General features: G+C 46.5%; 1 protein-coding gene across 5 annotated transcripts in view; it reads left to right on the top strand.

Annotated features, from left to right (window-relative positions):
• Nucleotides 1–18,830, top strand: part of XYLT1 (xylosyltransferase 1) — a 276,271-nt gene that overhangs the window by 226,531 nt on the left and 30,910 nt on the right. For all 5 annotated transcript variants that reach the window (XM_071815168.1, XM_065850894.2, XM_065850893.2 and 2 more), the window contains exons 5-6: nt 3,402–3,482; nt 17,265–17,481. In XM_071815168.1, the coding sequence (XP_071671269.1) occupies nt 3,402–3,482; nt 17,265–17,481 (298 nt within the window). The remainder of the gene's footprint in view (nt 1–3,401; nt 3,483–17,264; nt 17,482–18,830) is intronic.

Below are 18,830 nucleotides of genomic sequence, written 5' to 3'. Positions count from 1 at the left end.
TGCTCAGCTTACTGAGTGCCTGGTCAGTCTGCGTGTGTCCTGGGACACCTCAGCCCCTGGCCAGGGCTATCAATGAGAAAATGGGAGTAGCAGACCTTGCTTTGCTTTGGCAGCATCTTCTGAGTTCCCTTCTTGCTGTGGGACCGTATCTGGAATATTGTGTCCAGTTGTGGCCCCTCAGTTCCAGAAGGACAGGGAACTGCTGGAGAGAGTCCAGAGCAGCCACCAAGATGCTGAAGGGAGTGGAGCATCTGCCGTGTGAGGAAAGGCTGAGGGAGCTGGGGCTCTGGAGCTGGAGAAGAGGAGACTGAGGGGGGACTCATTCCTGGGGATCAATATGGAGAGGGGGAGTGTCAGGAGGATGGAGCCAGGCTCTTCTGGGTGACAACCAGTGACAGGACAAGGGGCAATGGGTGCAAACTGGAACACAGGAGGTTCCACTGAAGGATGAGAAGAAACTTGTTCCCGGTGAGGGTGTCAGAGCCTGGCCCAGGCTGCCCAGGGAGGTTGTGGAGTCTCCTTCTGTGCAGACATTCAAACCCGCCTGGACACCTTCCTGTGGAACCTCAGCTGGGTGTTCCTGCTCCATGGGGGGATTGCACTGGATGAGCTTTCCAGGTCCCTTCCAGTCCCTGACATTCTGGGATTCTGTGACTCACCTTTCTCTTCCTTAGACCTCCAATGTTGACCCTGAGCCCGGGCCGCTGTCCCTGCCGCCTCCGGCCACCCTGGCTGTGGGGACAGCAGGACCTTGCTGAGGTGACCTCAGTGCAGTTCTATTGGAGATGGACCCCCCATCCCAGCTGGCAGACCTGCCACTGCTGACACCACATCTACAGCAATGAAGCTGAAAACGCTTTGTTTCCCCATCGTGGGAGCCCTCCCACATGCACGGTCCTTCTCCGCACATCGGGTTTGCTGGAGGATGAGTTGCCCGATTCCCTCTGTGTGCTGCGCACCCGACAACCGCACATGTTCTCTCAGCCTCTGTACTCTCACCATCCTCCCTCCCCGCTAACAGCACAGGGGGCAGCTGAGGGCCCCGGTGCCTCGGCCTCCGAGGGAATTTAAACCAAAAGGCAATGAAGGTGGAGCTGTGTGGTGCATCCATCAGCTGCAGCATCACATCCTGACTGCGCTTTTCCTTGACCTGTGTCCGTGCTGTGCTGCACACTGGGGAAACTGGTAGGAGTGTAAGACGTATATCAGTGTGTTTTAATCAGCAGCATGAACGACTCTATCCCCATGACTTTTGTATTTCCTTCTTAGGAAGCAAATAGTAGAAATATGTTGCCCTTGTTACTTTCTGTGACACCGTGATGGTCAGTAGAAGGTTTCACAGGGGGGCCAGGGGCACCGTGATGCTATCACAAAAGCACGGTAGCGATCTGTGCCGGAGGCATGTAGGAAATATAGCAAATACACCCCCAGAGGCAAAGCTTTGTGAACTTTAGCAACTGCATTAGCATCTATAGCATGTTCAATACCTTTGATTTTCTTTTTAATGTCATGTGATGGAGTAATTCGGAGGTGGTGCGCAGCATCCTCCTGGTATTGGGGCCAGAAGCAGCAATTTGAATGAAAGCTTAATAGAAATTCAATGTGCTCCCATGCTGAGCACAGAATTGGTTGACCGCATAAATCTAAATGTCAAATAGCTAGAAAGTTTTACCAAATGGAAATGTGATGTTTTATTTCCATGTTGTCAACACATGGCAAGAAGCATACTGAATTGGCAAAGAGGAAAAATGTATCTGTTCTTGTTTTTTTTTTTTTAAAAAAAAGAAATAGTAATTAAAAGTAGGACCAAGACGCTACCCGTGTTTTCAAGAAGTGGGAAAGTGTCTATTGTTAATTATTTTGAGAGCTTAAAGTCATGTGGGCATGTATAAATATTATCTAAAAAGTGCGAAGCATTGCAAAGTTTGTCGGGCGATCCCGGGTCCAAATCCACCGGGTGAATAGCGAAATAGGGGTTGGTGAGCAGTCTAGAAATGATGATGTTTTATGGAGTGGTGTGGATTTTTTGCTTTGGTTGATTTGATTTTTATCCTGTAAGGAAATGAAAACACAAGCACTTCCAAATTTGTTTAGATTTCTGAAGATCATCTCTGCGTACCGGCTTTTGTCTAGAAACTCACCGGAAGATGTCGGCCATTGAAACCATTTCATGTGGAAGCATCGCTGAGTAAATTCACTAAATGCCTATTCATCCCAGTAAGATGGAGAGTCACTGGAGCAGCAAATGTGGAAATCTGCCCAGCTTACCCTAGAGAAAGCCGTTTTCTAGGCTGCCAAGTGGAGACGCAGAGTGTGCCCCAGGGGTGCCGGGATCCCACAGCCCGGTCATTCCGCCCGGTTTGCAGGCAGATGCTTCATTTGGTCCAGGTGAAATCAGTGGTTAACTTGCTCTTTATTCATCAGTTCGGGAATGAAATGCTACCTGTGATGACGGAAAAATTTGGTTTTATGAGGTGCGAAGATTGTTTGCTAGGCTGGTAACATTTCCAGGTTGTTGAAGCCTGACCCCAGAAGTTAAACATGTTTTGTACAGGACTCTGGTTTAACGTGGTTTTCTGTGCCTTATGATAATGAAATGTTTTCAAGATACACCACTATTGACAACTGTTTTATCTCCAGTTTTTCTGCCATCAACTCCATTACAGACCATTGCTTAAGTGGTGCTGTATCTACACTGTTGTGGTTTTGAATGCAACTCAGGAGATGAAGATCTTTTTAATATGATTTATTCAGTTTTCCAAAATATGCTGACCTAGATAAATAGAGAATGTTTTTCCTCCATTGTTAAAGAAATAACAGATCACAAAAGCTGTCAAGCATGAATACGTAAATACATGTCAACTGAAATTCTGAAATACTGGTGTCAGATTGCCAGTCATACTAACTGGAATTAACCTTCGAAATTCCTTTGGTCCTATTAATTATATTGGGATTTTGACATCCAAATTATTTTCCTTTATGCATTCCAACCTTGGCCTCTTCCCTGTTACAAGGATGAAAACAAATGAAATGCCAATAGATAATTAACCAAATTCCCTAGGAAAGATATAGCAAACCATGTAAAATGGAATTATCAATGCAGTCATCTCACAGCTGGATTGTCAGACTTCAAGTGTTGAGCAGTATTATTTAATACATACTCCGTTAAAATGCTCAAAACATCTGCCAAGAATTGATATGAAACTCGTTAAGATGTAATAAAGCTGTGCTGCTTTCCAAGTGCCCTTTGCTGAGCAGAGGTTCAGCAGCAGGATGGAAGTTGCTTCAGCAGCTCTCTCCTTCAAAGACTCTGTGGATGGTCTCTGAATGAGAACAATTAGAAATGAAATATAGTCATTTTCCCAGTGTAATCTGTGCATCTTTTATTCTTACTCTTGCAGGACAAATGACCAGCTGGTAGCATTCCTGTCCAGATATCGTGATATGAACTTCTTGAAGTCACACGGAAGGGACAACGCAAGGTAAGCTGCCCCTTTCCTCAGCTCCTTTATCCACAGCACTGAGAGCTTTTGCAAAGTGACGGTTTTCCAGCTTTATCTGAGTGAAGATATCCCTAGTCCAGGAAAGAGAAGCGGATGAGGAGGAAACCCTCTGCCAGGGACAGTTTTATTAGTCCAGACCCGCTCCTACCCTAGTCAGTTTGCAAAGATGCTTTGCAGGGAGGAAGGCACTAAGCAGGCTGGTCCTTGCTCTCTCCTTGGAGCTGGCACAGACGAATGTTTTGGCACCAAGTGGTAATTGCCCTGCACAACATCGTGTCCCAACCCTGAGTCAGGCAGGACCGGCAGCGAAACCTTGTTTGCACAGGGCATCTCCGCAAGGTGCGGGACCCTGGAGCAGCCTGCACATTCATAGAATCAGAGAATGTCAGGGGTTGGAAGGGCCCTGGAAAGCTCATCCAGTGCAATCCCCCCATGGAGCAGGAACACCCAGCTGAGGTTCCACAGGAAGGTGTCCAGGCGGGTTTGAATGTCTGCACAGAAGGAGACTCCACAACCTCCCTGGGCAGCCTGGGCCAGGCTCTGACACCCTCACCAGGAACAAGTTTCTCTTCATCTTTCAGTGGAACCTCCTGTGTTCCAGTTTGCACCCATTGCCCCTTATCCTATCACTGATTGTCACCCAGAAGAGCCTGGCCCCAGCGAGGGTGAGCGTTGAGGCTGCAGGGTTGTCGTGACGTGCTGTAGTTTGAAGTCTTTGGATCACTGTCCCTCTTCATCTACCCTGCGCTGGTCTCAGTGAGAAGTGAATGCGTGTGTTCCCACAACACATCAGTAACACAGCTTTGTGCTTGGAGGGAGCAGTGGTGCCCAAACACTGTGTTTCCAAAACTGCACACAACCTCTGCAGGGGGAAGATCTTTCCCATCTGATTGCAGTGGTCCTCTTTACATCTTTAGTGATAGTTTTCCTTTACTCTGTTGCTAGTTTTGGACCATAGCAGCAGCCTTACAACAGTTCCAGCAACTTCATATGCTGAGTCACAGTGGCTTTGCACCTAAAAATCCTGTTTTACACTGCCTGGGTCACCGGTTCATCTCTTTTTTTCTGTAAAATGTCAAGCGCACTGCAAGGCTGGGTTCAGACAGCGTACACGGGGAACGTGACACGCCGAGTCGCGTGCTCAGTGCACAAGTCTCTCACTTCTTGGCTGCTCTTGCTCTTGTCACTAGATTTATCAATTCTGTCATGTTCCTGTTTCAGTGAAGTCCTCACGAGCATTCTTGTGCATGCAGAAATTCTACAACAGGTAGTAAAAAATAATACTGTGAGGAATAATATTTAAATGCAAAGTCAACAGTTTTCATGGGAGAGTCTCTGGTTTGGGAGATGCAGGGTGTCAGAGTGATTGGCAGGCTCAGCTCCAGCTGGCAATAGAGATTGACAGCAGAGTTAAAGTAGAAAAGGAAAATGAAATGGCCAGGGAAAAGCTGTCGGGCTCTTACTCCTTTTTGCTCCTCTGGTGTACCTGATTCTTCTCAAATTCCCTAGTCTGGCTAAGGAAAATAACTAATGAATTATGGCATGCCTGCATCAAGCTGGTTCGAACATGCCAACCTCAGCTGGGTTAGAACAATTTAGATCAATTAAACACACTAATCTGGTATTAATTTAATAACAAAATGAGCTAATGTGCCACTTGTCCTCCCCTCACAGGAGTAACAACCCATTTATTAGTTCAGTGGTTCCCTTTGACTGTAGAAACAATTAAATACCTTTTAGCCTATTACAACATGTCGCCGTGCTTTATTTTTTTTCTCCTGGATTTCTACCATAAATTCTCTGCATCAGGGAGCATAATGTGGGACATGAGCACAGATTTGCTGCCTCTGTCTGCCGGGGTTGTGCAGCCCTGGAGTCCCAGGGCGCTCTCACTGCTGACCAGGGGATGAATGGATCCTTTCACATCCCCCTTGGCACTGCCCCAGGGTTTCTATCTGGGAGATGCGGTGCTGCCTCTGCACAGCCCCGTGAGTGCAGAGACGGGGCCAACCAGCGGGAGCCTCCGAGTAGAATCATAGAAAATCCTGAGCTAGAGAGGACCCCCGAGGATCATGGAGTCCAACTCCTGCCCTGCACAGGACACCCCACAGGTCACCCCGTGTGTCTGAGGACGTTGTCCAGTCTCTTCTTGAACGCTGTCAGCTTGGGGCCATGACCCCTCCCTGGGAGCCTGTTCAGTGTCCAGCACCTCTGGGTGAAGAACCTTTTCCTCATGTCCCACTGACCCTCCCTGGCACATCTTCTGCCGTTCCCTGGGTTCTGTCACTGTCACAGAGAAGAGCTCAGCCCTACCCCTCCTGCTCTTGCTGAGGAACCTGCAGCCCATGAGCTCTGCCCTCAGGCTCCTCCAGGATAAACAAACCCAGGGACTTCAGCCGCTCCTCATCCGGCTTCCCCTCCAAACCTTCACCAACTTTGTAGCCTCTCCTGGACACTCCAGTAGCTTTGTCTCCTTTTCTCCTGTGTCCCCAGCCCTGCACACAGTGAATGCTGCAGGTGAGGCCGCCCCAGCGCAGAGCAGAGTGGGACAATCCCCCCCTGCCCGGCTGGCCGTGCTGTGCTGGATGCACCAGGACACGGGGCCCTCTTGGCTCCAGGGACACTGGTGGCTCATGTTCAACCGGCCATCGACCAGAACCCCCAGATCCCTCTCCACAGAGCTGCTCTCCAGCATCTCATCGCTCAGTCTGTCTGTACAGCCAGGGTTGCTGTGTCCCAAGTGCAAAATCCGGCTCTTACCCTTGTTGAACCTCATGCGGTTGGTGATTGCCCAGTTCTCCGGTTTGCCCAGATCCCCCTGCAGGGCCTCTCTCCAGAGTGTTGACAGCTCCTCCTAATTTTGTAACATCTGCATTTAGTAAAAATTCATTTCACAGGTGGCCAAAGCTGATCGGAAACCAGTTCGCCTCGCTTTGTGTTGTGGGTGAATTTCCAGCTCTATATCCACGTGCTAAGAGAGAAATGTGATGTCATGTGGAGACCTCCAGCCTGATCTTTCGGTTTCAGTGCTTCATTCCATCTCATCTGAACCGGCAGATGTGCCGTCTGCCCGCTGACACACCAGCTCTGTTGGCTCTCGTTCTGTGCCCGAGGTGTGTGAGCTCTGGTCATGCCAGTGACATTTGTTCCTTTAGTTAGAATGATAGAATCCTCAGGGCTAAAATACTTGGTATAACAGGTGAGATGTGACCAAAGGCCCATGTGGGCTGTCACCCCGTGTCCTGCTGCCTGCAACCCGTGTCTCAAAGGAGCAAAAGAAGAGACAGGTGGAGACACTTCCCTACAATATTCATCCAGCCTCCTGTGACTTTTGCTTGGGGAATTTCCACAGCCAGTTTTGGTTACTTGCTCATCTAAGACTAAGGGATGATTGGTTTTTTCCTATTTATTTTTCTAGTTAATTTTAAAATTTTGCTGTTTGCTTTGCCTTGTCACAGCCCTGTGGAAAAGAAATATCCCATGGGGGGAATGGTATGGCCAAGAGCTTAGTGAGGTCTAGAAGAGAAGCAACTGCCTCAAGGTTTGGCAACAAATTTAAAAGGAAAAAAGACAGCTTTGGAAAGGATTTGGGACACAGGCCAGTCTCCAAGTTATTGGGCAATAGGACAAAACTCCCTTGGGACATTCTATCTCAAAACAGACCAGAACAGGATTTTTATTCAAAATGGCCGGTTGAAGACATCATAAGGGAGAGGACACTGGATTGAGGACTTGCTGTTCCAAGGTGTTTTTCTCAAAACATGTGAGTTAATAACACAGGAGCTCAGCGTTTAAATATCACTGAAAGTAATGTATAATCTTTGCAGCCACTTGTTATTTTAATTTGTGGATAAATAATGGCTCCTAAACAATAAGCATTTCAACTGTCTTAGTCTGTTTGTAAACAACGAGAAACTGAATTTTAAGTCCCCGTAGTCTGTGGATCAGACAACAGAGGGAGGAAGATTCAAAGTGCTGTCTTAAAACTAAAATGCTCATACAGCTCAATTACAACGTATTTTGTATTCAAGCCACATTCACAATCAGTACATGTTTTACTGCCAAATAAGGAGAAAAAACTGGCTTCCTGTTATATAGTGAAGTTTTCTTTTAGTTATGCCAAAGTCATTAAAAAGTGCATCGCTCTGATTTTCATTTAGTGGCTTCAGAAAAGGGAATGGATGTGAAAATGGCTCCTTAACTCAGCTGGAGAGGCATTATTTCCTCAGAGAGCTGGATGTATGAAATGAAATCACATACAATGGCTGGAGTCACTGCATAGTGCTTAGTGGGCAACACTTACATTTTCTCCTCTTTTCAGTGTCTTAGACTATTAAAAGCAAAAGAATAACCCGGTAGTTGTATAAGCTATTAGAGTTTGGAACACCCGGAAGATTTGGGTTTTTGGCAGGAGCAGTACCTGGCTGATGTATTATAAAATATAAAGACAGTCAAATGTGACATCTTCGATGACAGGCAGGAAAAAGAGGTTTTTTAATAGAAACCTTGCCACAGTAGTCATTTGGGAAAGAGTGTAAACACGCTGTGAAGGCTGGATGCTGTTACAACTTAGAGGAATCTGGAGCTCGTACGCAGAATACAAACAGCTAAGAAAAGGCCATTAGAAGTTTGCTATGTATCTGGGTTATTTTGCTTATTTTTTCTCCTCATTAATGCTATTCTTCGCAGTTCACGTGTCGCCTTTCTGGCTCTTGGGTTCTGGGTGCTTTCAGAGGTGTTGCTGAGCTGTTTTAAATGGTTCTCAGAGCTGGAGACACCTGAACTCCCAGCGTTCCCAAAGTCTCTCCCTCTCAGCCGGATCTGCCACGGTGTGTCTGTCCCACCGCCTGTCAGAAACCCCTTTCTTCCACTGCGGCACACGCTGTTCGCTGGCATTCTGTATTCTGGGATGATCACAGAATCCCAGGATGTCAGGGGTTGGAAGGGACCTAGAAAGCTCATCCAGTGCAATCCCCCATGGAGCAGGAACACCCAGCTGAGGTTCCACAGGAAGGTGTCCAGGCGGGTTTGAATGTCTGCACAGAAGGAGACTCCACAACCTCCCTGGGCAGCCTGGGCCAGGCTCTGACACCATCACCAGGAAGAAGTTTCTTCTCATCTTTCAGTGGAACCTCCTGTGTTCCAGTTTGCACCCATTGCCCCTTGTCCTGTCACTGGTTGTCACCGAGAAGAGCCTGGCTCCATCCTCCTGACACTCCCCCTTTCCATATTGATCCCCAGGAATGAGTCCCCCCTCAGTCTCCTCTTCTCCAGCTCCAGAGCCCCAGCTCCCTCAGCCTTTCCTCACACGGCAGATGCTCCACTCCCTTCAGCATCTTGGTGGCTGCTCTGGACTCTCTCCAGCAGTTCCCTGTCCTTCTGGAACTGAGGGGCCGCAACTGGACACAATATTCCAGGTGTGGTCTCCCCAGGGCAGAGCAGAGGGGCAGGAGAACCTCTCTGACCTACTGACCACCCCCTTCTAACCCACCCCAGGTACCATTGGCCTTCCTGGCCACAAGGGCCCAGTGCTGGCTCATGGTCACCCTGCTGTCCCCAGGACCCCCAGGTCCCTTTCCCCTGCAGTTAGAAAATGGATCACACAGTAAACACTGTAGTGTGTTGCTGTGTTGATGAATCGCCCAGTAAGTACCCAAATACTAGGAAAAAAAGCGGATACATTATGCCTGCTGTTGGAATAGTTTAACCATGTAGCTCCCAGCAACGCTTACCTTGCTGCTCATGTGAAATATTTGGTGCTTCGTTTGGCTCAAATTTCCCCAAGCCGTACTTTCTTTGGTTAATTTTTTTAAAACAATTATTCTGAAGCACACAGGCTAGGAAGATGTATTTTTTGCTTGTAAGTAGTTCAACCCAACAGTTGTATACGAAATGTAGTGACTGAAATAGCAACACACGTCTTCTATGCAAAGAGACTGCACTGAAAAATATAAGACATTACAGTTAACTCTCACGTGTTCGTTATTGCTTTATGCTGAGCGTTAGGGGAGCCATGAAGCCTTTACTGCTTCGGCTTGACAATTTGCCTCCTTGTAAGGCCTCTATTTCTGCTCCATTTTGGAAAACAATGCAAAGTTGTTGATGCAAAGCAAAACAAAAATAGGTTAAAGATGATAAGAAGGTGCAGTAAGAACCACCGTATGTCTTGCCACGGGACTGAACAGGATGGTGTTTGGTCTTGGTTGGGCGTACGAGCAAGATCATGCACTGGTTCAGGAAGGTGCAGTAAGTGGGAAGGTTTGAAGTAACCGTAGTTTATGGGGAGCGACAGGAATTAGGAAGGAGGTGAAAATTGAGGTACCAGGAATGAGAAATTCGATTGCTATCTGAGAACGTTGAGCTGCACACTTCATTTTCAGCAGTATAAATAGTAACATTTGTGTTCTTTCATTCAAGATCCTGTGACATACTATAAAATAATTACGTCAGGGAACATCCATTAAAGTTGGATGGATTCTGTTGGCCCTGTTTTGCCCACGGGTGAACAGTCTGATTTGGTAGCTTGAAAATTTATGTAGAAATGACCCACACTTGCCCTCGGTGACCTGGAAAATTTGAATCCCCATTTCCTTTGCTTTCTTCAATCGCCTGAATCCCCATTTACTTTGCTTTCTTCAATCACCTGGTGTGCACATCCCGACATGGTAAGCACGGTACAAAGACCTGGTGAGATGCTGTTGTGGTGGACACCATGGTGGACAGCCTAGTGTGCTCTGCAGGCCTGTGGCACTGCAACGGCTGGCACCTGGTGGCAGTGGTTGACTGATGACAGTGGTCCCTTGTGCCGAGGTGGCAGCAGTCCCCTGTGCTCTGGTGGCAACAGTCCCCCGGTAGCTGTGGTCCTTTGTGCCGTGGTGGCAGCAGTCCCTTAGTGCCAATGGTCCCCTGGTGGCAGTTGTCCTCTGTGCCTTGGTAGCCCTGGTCCGTTGATGGCAGTGGTCCCCTGTGCCATGGTGGCATTGGTGTCCTGGTGGCCGTGGTGGCATTGGTCCCGTGGTGGCAGTGGTCCCCTGGTGGCAGTGGTCTCCTGGTGGCAGTGGTCCCCTGTGCTGTGGTGGCATTGGTGTCTTGGTGGCAGTGGTGGCATTGGTCCCGTGGTGGCAGTGGTCCCCTGGTGGCAGTGGTCTCCTGGTGGCAGTGGTCCCCTGTGCCGTGGTGGCATTGGTGTCTTGGTGGCAGTGGTGGCATTGGTCTCCTGGTGGCAGTGGTCCCCTGTGCTGTGGTGACAGTGGTCCCTTGGTGGGAGCGGTCACCTATGCTATGGTGGCAGTGGTCTCCTCGTGGCAGTTGTCCCCTGGTGGCAGATGTCCCCTGTGCTGTGGTGACAGTGGTCCCTTCTGCTGTGGTGGCAGGGGTCCAGTGGTGCCAGATGTCCCCTGGTGGCAGATGTCCCCTGTGCCGGAGCTGCTCAGCTGAGATGGCTCCAGGCCCAGCCGCATTCCCGGGTCAGAGCTGCTCAGGTGTGTGGGTGTTGGGAAGAAGAGGAGGTGAGGGGACAAGAGATCTTCCAGAGAAGACGTTTATTGGAAAAAAACAGATGGCAGAACATCAGCTTTGAGATTGTTGAGTCCGTCTGTGGTGGATTCATGCGACATCTCTGCACGCTGGCATTTGCAGTTTTCCCCCGTTTTACTTATTTTATATAAAAAGAAACAAAACCGCTTGAGTTGTGGCTTCCTTGATCGTGAGAGGAACCTGTTACATTTTTGTCCTTGTAGGAGCTGTTGGAGTGTTTCTTAAAAGATACTGTGAGTGAAGAGTGGTGCAAAGAAACCCACAGGAAAGTCTTTGGAAGTGCCTCTTGAGCCTCGCGAGGGACCCTGTGGGACTCTTGTCAAAACAGGGCAATTCCTACTAGAGTCATCACTGCCAAAAATAGACTCTGCAAGTTTCCTACACCAAAAATAATGTTAGAGGGGGTTTTTTAATTGTTATTTTTGGGACACTTGAAGAGTTTGCTCCCTGACCTGTGACATTAAAATATAAGCATTAGGTCTTTTTAAGACTTCCTCTGGAAGAGAGATTTCCAGAAGATGGAAAGTAAGATTTTTCCAAACCAGTGGAAGTTAATGCTTAGGAAAAGGTGGACGAGAAGGAAGGGATCACGAGGAATTTCTTCTAAAAATGACACAAAGGTGTGATGAGACTGCAGCATTAAATGGATATAGTGAGAAAATTATATGTGACAGAAGATTGGTAGAGTACGATTCATCTCTTGTAAAGCTCAAAAAACCTAATGATGTCCATATACAGGCACAAAAATGACCAGATAAAATGTGTATATTCATCAGCTTTCAACAGCATCTCATGTGGGTTATTCTGAATGCATTTGGTTTCCAGAAAGATGCCATTGATTTAGAAGAGCTGCACTTAACATCATATTTCAAGGTGGGCTTGTAACTTGAGCCAGTCAAAGCACTATACCATTTTTGCTATGCCGTAAATGATCTAAACCTTACATTGTCCAAGGTTTGCGGCAGCAGACCAGTTGTCTGTCTCAGATTTACTTGCACACTGGGCATAAAACTGATTAAACATAGATTGGAAACAAATGCGGTAACATGGACCATTGGAAGATCCCTCCCGTAGAGCTGGAGCATTTAGCACAACGGGCAAAGCTACTAACAGCATTTCCATTTGTGCGCTTACCGACAGCTTTAGCTTTTGCATGTGAAGGAATCTCAGTCTCGCTGTAACAAATCCAATCAAGAGAAACATTCTTTATGATATCATCGATGTTTGTGCATTGACAGTAAAGCACAGGGGATTGTTAGGGGGATAGTATTGTGCTCATAGTATTTTCTTTAGAGCAAGGGAATTACAGAAAGATAAGACTTCTGCTTTTGACCTCGTAACGTTTGCATTCAGAATGTCACAGCTTAAACACATCAGAAAGCAGGTTGCAATTTTTATTTCTCCTCTTCTCTCCCACCGTTTTTATCTCTACCGAGAGTACTGAAACAGCAGGAATTGTGCGTTCCGCACTTTGTGCAGGCCGCCTGTCGTACCATGAGGAAATCTTCCTCATCTTGACAGACTAAATGGGTGCGATTTCTTTTTGACGTTATTCCCCCTTTCAAGCTTCAAACCCCATTTCAGGAGTGGGAAGTCAGCCCCGGAGGCTTTCGGCACAACAAAAGAGGTGCTGGGAAGCGTACTGCATGATCACGTCTTAGAAAAACAGGCATTTATCTGGTACAGTATAGACATCACGCTGAAATTGCCAATTGGTAATTATTTCAGATTTTTAATTACTGTGTAACCCTTCATAGAAGAGAGTTACCCTTGGAAATGGGGTGAAGTGGGGGTTGTGTCGCCGTCGCTGAGTCCCCGTGTGAGGCTGGATTTCTGTTCCACAGGGGCTGAAACTGCTCCGTGCTGCTTTGGCTTTTATGAACTTGCTTATTACAAATAATTATTTAGTGGCTGATTTATGGAGATGTATTGTAGCCTAGAGATTGCTCACAAATTACTTGTTGCAACTGGTACACTAAGGATTGTTAAGTGACTGTTCAGTGCTTTCTCTTTGGTCACCTAAATGGCAAGTTATTGTTTTATGTTTCCCCATTGATTGACTCTGGTAAGTGTTTCCAAGGTGGCTGTGCAGACACTGCTGGCAAGAACCTCTCAGATTTCTCATCCATAAAAATATTTACTTGGCTTTTCCCACTTTTTCCCACTTCTTCCAATTCTTGTCTAAAAAGAGTTAAAAGAGGAGCAGATAAAGTCAATGTGCAGAGTTTGTCCACATACTTTAAGGAGAACATGGATGTGACACTAGTGGAGCTCCAAGCTCTGCAGATCCTTGCTTTGACATTGATTTTTGACTTGCGATGTATTGTTTCGCTGATGTATCATTAACTTTTATTCATAGTTCTAGTGTAGTGAGTAATGATGATGAGGTCCTGGTAGGTGCACCCGGTTAACAGTGAAATGTCGATGGGAAGTTTTCTAGGCAAGAGGCCAGAAACAGGAAACATTTAGGAAGAAACCTTTTCACCTTAAAAATATATAATATTTCCAGAGAAAAACATTTTAGTGGTGAAGTTACTGATAAGTAATGTGTAGTAATCTGACAGCCTTTGATGCTTAAGAGCGTTTTATTCATTCACAGACTTCAGAAAACTGCAAACTCTGTCTTAGGTACTGCAGAAGTGTCTCCGAGCTGCTGTGCTGTGCAGTGTCACTGGCAGAAAACTATCCCAAAGGGTGATATTTGATTGTGGTATTTTTGCTGATATTAAGTGGCTGTGCAATACGTATTAGTAGTTAAAACGTATTGTAAGAAGAGCTGAGCTACGTGTTTATATTCATTTTGTAGTAGTGTGTGCTAAACATTTTACAAATGCTTTATGTGTCATACAATCCCGGAGTCTCATCTGGAATGCATTTATAAATATTTAAATACACTACAAGGTGAGAGGAGTTACCGAAGCCGGATTGCGATCTCGAGCCGTCTGGACAGTTATAACCATCTGTACTCGGTGTGACAGACCACGTGCTGCAGGCAGTAGGGTTTTTTAATGAAATATAAAAATAATAATGTGGAATCATGTAAACCCCGAGGCTTCCCCGTGGTTGGGGCGCAAATGGCACCTTTCAGGTGTGCGGGTGCGCGATGGCCGAGCACAGCGGGCAGGGCGTGTTCCAAGCGTCATCCGCGCTCCTCAACTCTTCGGGAAGAGTTCACATTGATTAAGGGTAAGCATTAAGTGTCTTAGATGGAGCCTTCAATGAAACAAGGCAAAACGGCATGCTTTTTCTTAACCCTAGTCTTATTGTAACTTTATTTTCTCATGGCTGACTCTCTTATCATAATTTCCCATTGTGTGACTTGGATCAGGAGAAAGGTCAAGTGACTTCGTCTGATGCAATCTCCGTTGTGTTTGGCCAACCATGCCTTGGTGCAGTTGTATGTCACTGTCCTGGCAAGGACATCTGCAGTTGTCAGGGGAGTGCTGGTCCTACCCAAAGGTCGTGGTACCAGATTCTAACAAAAGACAGCATTAGACTAGAAACAAATCAGTAGGGTCATGCTTTTGCCCTTCACCTCCTTACCTTTCCTTTCAGTGGTGGCTGCTGCAAGCACTGTTGGATGGCTAGTCAAGAATCTTTATCAACTGTTTGTAGTGTTTGAGGGTTTTTGATTTCACGAAAAGGCCAACGTGGGATACAAACAGCAGCGTTCCCTTTCCCTCAGGTGATATCCAATATGCTTAGAGTAAGCTCTTGCCTCCCTAAGTGCCAAAATCGCTATTGCTGGAGCAGCTTGGAGCATCAGTCATTCTAGAAGAGAGGAAAAAAGAAATGAGGGGTAAAAAAAGCCTCTTCCACCTTTTCCAGCTGGGTTTTAGTTCAGCTCCGTGTGTCACAGCCCAGGCTTGGTCAGACAACCCACTGCCACCTCCAATGGGATCTTTTAGCTTCTAGCAGAGCTAAAATGTATTCTATAATACTTATATCGAATAAGTATTATGTATTATATATTCTATATAATACTTATATAGAATATTATATGATCATATAATACTTGGTCCCCTTGGCTCCCAAGGAACATAAACGGAGAGCAAGCAATCGCCCAATGGAGAGCTGTGTCTTCAAAGGCCATTGCATAAATTATTGCTTCATAGATAAAAGGAAATGATTTGCTCTGTAATGCGTTCCTCTGTTCAGGTGTGATGAGGGTGTGAGAAGCAGGCCTGGTGAGCGTGAGCCCTGTGGGAAATGCCTGTGTTCCATGTGGTCATTAACTGCTATTTAAAAGCCACTACGATGTTTCTAGGGAGGTTTCAAGCAGCATTAGCAAAAGGGTCACGTCTTTGCAGGTCTCCAAATTGTCACTGCTCTTCAGTTGGGCTGCACTGCCTTGCTGGAGGATGAATGTTGAAAAGTAGATTGAGTTTTCTTCTGGTAACCTTCTTGTATAGGATTTAAGACTGAGATTTACTGTGAAAACATTCAAGCTCCCCAAAATGGGCTTATTTCCTTCCGTACGCTGAGATTTGCTTGTCCAAGCCATTAGCACAAAAAAGCCGTAGCACTTTTGTTTGTTTGTTTGGGTCTTTTTTTTTCTTCTTTGGGAGTTTTTATTACAGTCAAAGAAACTTCTGTTTGAAAATGACAATAAAGGCTGATAAATTGGTAGGGACAGCAGTTGAAAGAAAGTATTTCATTGAAAAGAACGTTACGTTCCTATTTAAATATGGTCAATAAAATTCTCTTATTTTCTTAAAATAATTAATTCAAGTGAGCATTTAGTTTTGAGGGAAATAAATAAATGACCAAACTTTCAGGCACATTAAGATTTGATTTGGAGATAACGGCATAAATATTGAATTTGAAGATTACTTTCCAGAGCACTACATTAAAATTGCAAGACTTTTCTATTATCCTTCATGATGGGACATGAAATTAGAAACTTGTTCATGGAAAGAAAAATTTCTGCGCTCTCATCCTCCCATTTTCTGCGCTGCTGTGTTAACAGAGGAGCTCTGCTCATCCCGGGAAAAGAGCCGCAGATATCAGGAGGACGTGGACCCTGGAGTCATTTACGGTCCTTTTGAAAATTAATATGCACCATTTAATAATTACGTCTCAGTTCTTTGCTTGGTATAGAACACGACTGTCACCAGGGAGTCAACCGACAGGGTTAACACTCATGTTTCCAGATGCAGGAGCCCAGAAAGCCTTGGTGGGGTTTCTTTTATGATGAAAACATCGTCTTGACTTCCTAATCCTCAAATATTTCTAAGAACCACGGTGCAGCTCGGTGTTGTTCAGGAGGGAAGCACCGACTTGCGGTGTCATCACCACAGCTCCCGTTTAACCTGCAGTTCTTCAACCAGTGAGACCTGTGGTCGGGTGGGCGCTCGTTGCTGTCGCGGTACCATTACCCAGCATTTATTAATTATTGCTCAGAACGCGTGGGATTTATTAGCAGCACTCAGCCCCTCTTGCAAAGATGTGTGCTCATTAATGGTTACCCTCCTTCCCCTTTTACAAAATAATTCTGAAAATGGCAGAACAAATAGAAACCTGGGATCAGACTCGAAACAGCCAGTCCAAAGTGTTTTCAAATGTAGATTGATTTTCCAGTTCTTCTGTCCTACTGGTCTCAAACAATTCATTTCCGTAACTTGACAGTTCTGCGGTTGCTCCTCTTATTCCTGGTTCAGCAATAAACAAAACATTGCTCCCCATACACTTGAAAATGGAGTGAACATGTTCATTCTACAGCAAAGAGCAATGCCATTGCATTTCTTCCTAATTAACTATACCTCGATAGAAAAATTGGCGGAATAACAACATAAGAGAAAATTGGTCATTTTACCTTTATATATGGTTTGCTGTTTTTCAAAAGCTGTGCATTTCTTTAGAGACAGAAGCCTACCCCACAGGTTGTGTTTGGTTTCTGGCTGTGCTATGGTTGTTCTGTGGTTGGTTGTTAAGAGTTAATGGACATTATGGGTATTCATGCCATACAGCTCTGTAACTTGCATAGTTCCGTCGTAGGACAGTAGAAGGTGTAAATTATGTTTAAAAACAATATGTTGATCTTTGCCCCTATAACTGAATGTACAACTGATTAATCATTCATTAAGCCTCTCTCCATTATTTATGAGTAAAACAGAAACATGAACAAGTGACCTTTTTATCCTTCTTTGTTTGAGAAAGTAGCTTCTCTATTTATAGAGGGCTAGTGATGATTAACTTTTAATAACTGCTTTTGTATTCCCTCAGGTTTATCAGAAAACAAGGGCTGGATCGGCTTTTCCTGGAGTGTGACACCCACATGTGGCGCCTGGGGGACCGGCGGATCCCCGAAGGGATCGCGGTTGACGGGGGCTCCGACTGGTTTCTGCTCAACAGGAAGTTTGTGGAGTATGTCACTTTTTCCACTGATGACCTGGTAACAAAGATGAAGAGGTTTTACTCTTACACGTTGCTTCCTGCTGAGGTATGTGAATTCAAAGCGATCTGTCTCTGTGTTCAAAACTGCCGTGCTTGTGCTTGTCCCAAAGGTCACTGAAGTCGGAGGGGCTTTCACCTGCTTTTGGTGGGCTTGGATCATCCCAAAGTGGGTAATGAGAATTTTACTCCCCTGACAAGTGTTAGAACTACTTGTGCAGTTGTTCAGTTGCTTTGTTTGTTTGTGGGACTTCTGTATTTTTGCAAGAAGTGGGTTTGTTTTATACTTTTAAGCCTATTAATCTCTTACTGAACAACCAGAAATCCAGCTGCCCTTTGCTTGCAAATTGTTACTCCACAAAGCCTTTGAAGGCTATTAGAGATGGCGAATTGTCTTCATAAGTAGCTTTCCTCGCTATTATCCAGCCCTTTTCTTGAAAAATTAAACCCCTACAAACAAAGCTTTATTGTGCCATTCCAAGCTCAGCAAGAAGGCAGAGTCACAAGCCGTTTAGATCACTCTGGAGTCGCTCTGGCTACAATGGATGCAGAAGGGGGGTGCACAACGGGCTGGGTTTTTGGCTGCTATGCGGTGGTGTGTGAGGGTGACATGCGTTATCCACAGAGAGACCACAGGGTCCGGTGGGCCGTTGGGAGATGTGCGTTATCCACAGAGAGAGCACAGGGTCCGGTGGGCTGTTGGGAGATGTGCGTTATCCACAGAGAGAGCACAGGGTCCGACCGGCTGTTGGGAGATGTGCGTTATCCACAGAGAGAGCACAGGGTCCGGTGGGCTGTTGGGAGATGTGCGTTATCCACAGAGAGAGCACAGGGTCCGACCGGCTGTTGGGGAGATGTGCATTATCCACAGAGAGAGCACAGGGCCCAGCGGTGTGTCAGGAGACGTGTGTTATCCACCGAGAGAGCACAGGACCTGGTGGGCTGTCAGGAGATGTGCATTATCCACCGAGAGAGCACGGGGCCCGGTGGGCTGTCAGGAGATGTGCGTTATCCACAGAGAGAGCACAGGGTCCGGTGAGCTGTCAGGAGATGTGTGTTATCCACCGAGAGAGCACAGAGCCTGGTGGTGTGTCAGGAGATGTGTGTTGTCCACAGAGAGGGTGCAGAGCCTGGTGGTGTGTCAGGAGATGTGCGTTATCCACAGAGAGAGCACAGGGCCTAGTGGGCTGTTGGGGAGATGAGCGTTATCCGCAGAGAGAGCACAGGGCCCAGTGGGCTGTCAGGAGATGTGCGTTATCTGCAGAGCACAGAGCCCGGTGGTGTGTCAGGAGACGTGCGTTATCCACCGAGAGCGCACAGGGCCCGGTGGTGTGTCAGGAGATGTGCATTATCCACCGAGAGTGCACAGGGCCCGGTGGTGTGTCAGGAGACGTGCGT

This window comes from Patagioenas fasciata, chromosome 15, assembly GCF_037038585.1.
Source record: "Patagioenas fasciata isolate bPatFas1 chromosome 15, bPatFas1.hap1, whole genome shotgun sequence".
Lineage (NCBI taxonomy): Eukaryota > Metazoa > Chordata > Aves > Columbiformes > Columbidae > Patagioenas > Patagioenas fasciata.
The sequence above is the reverse complement of the archived record's forward strand: the minus strand, read 5'-3'. Positions and strand labels throughout refer to the sequence as shown.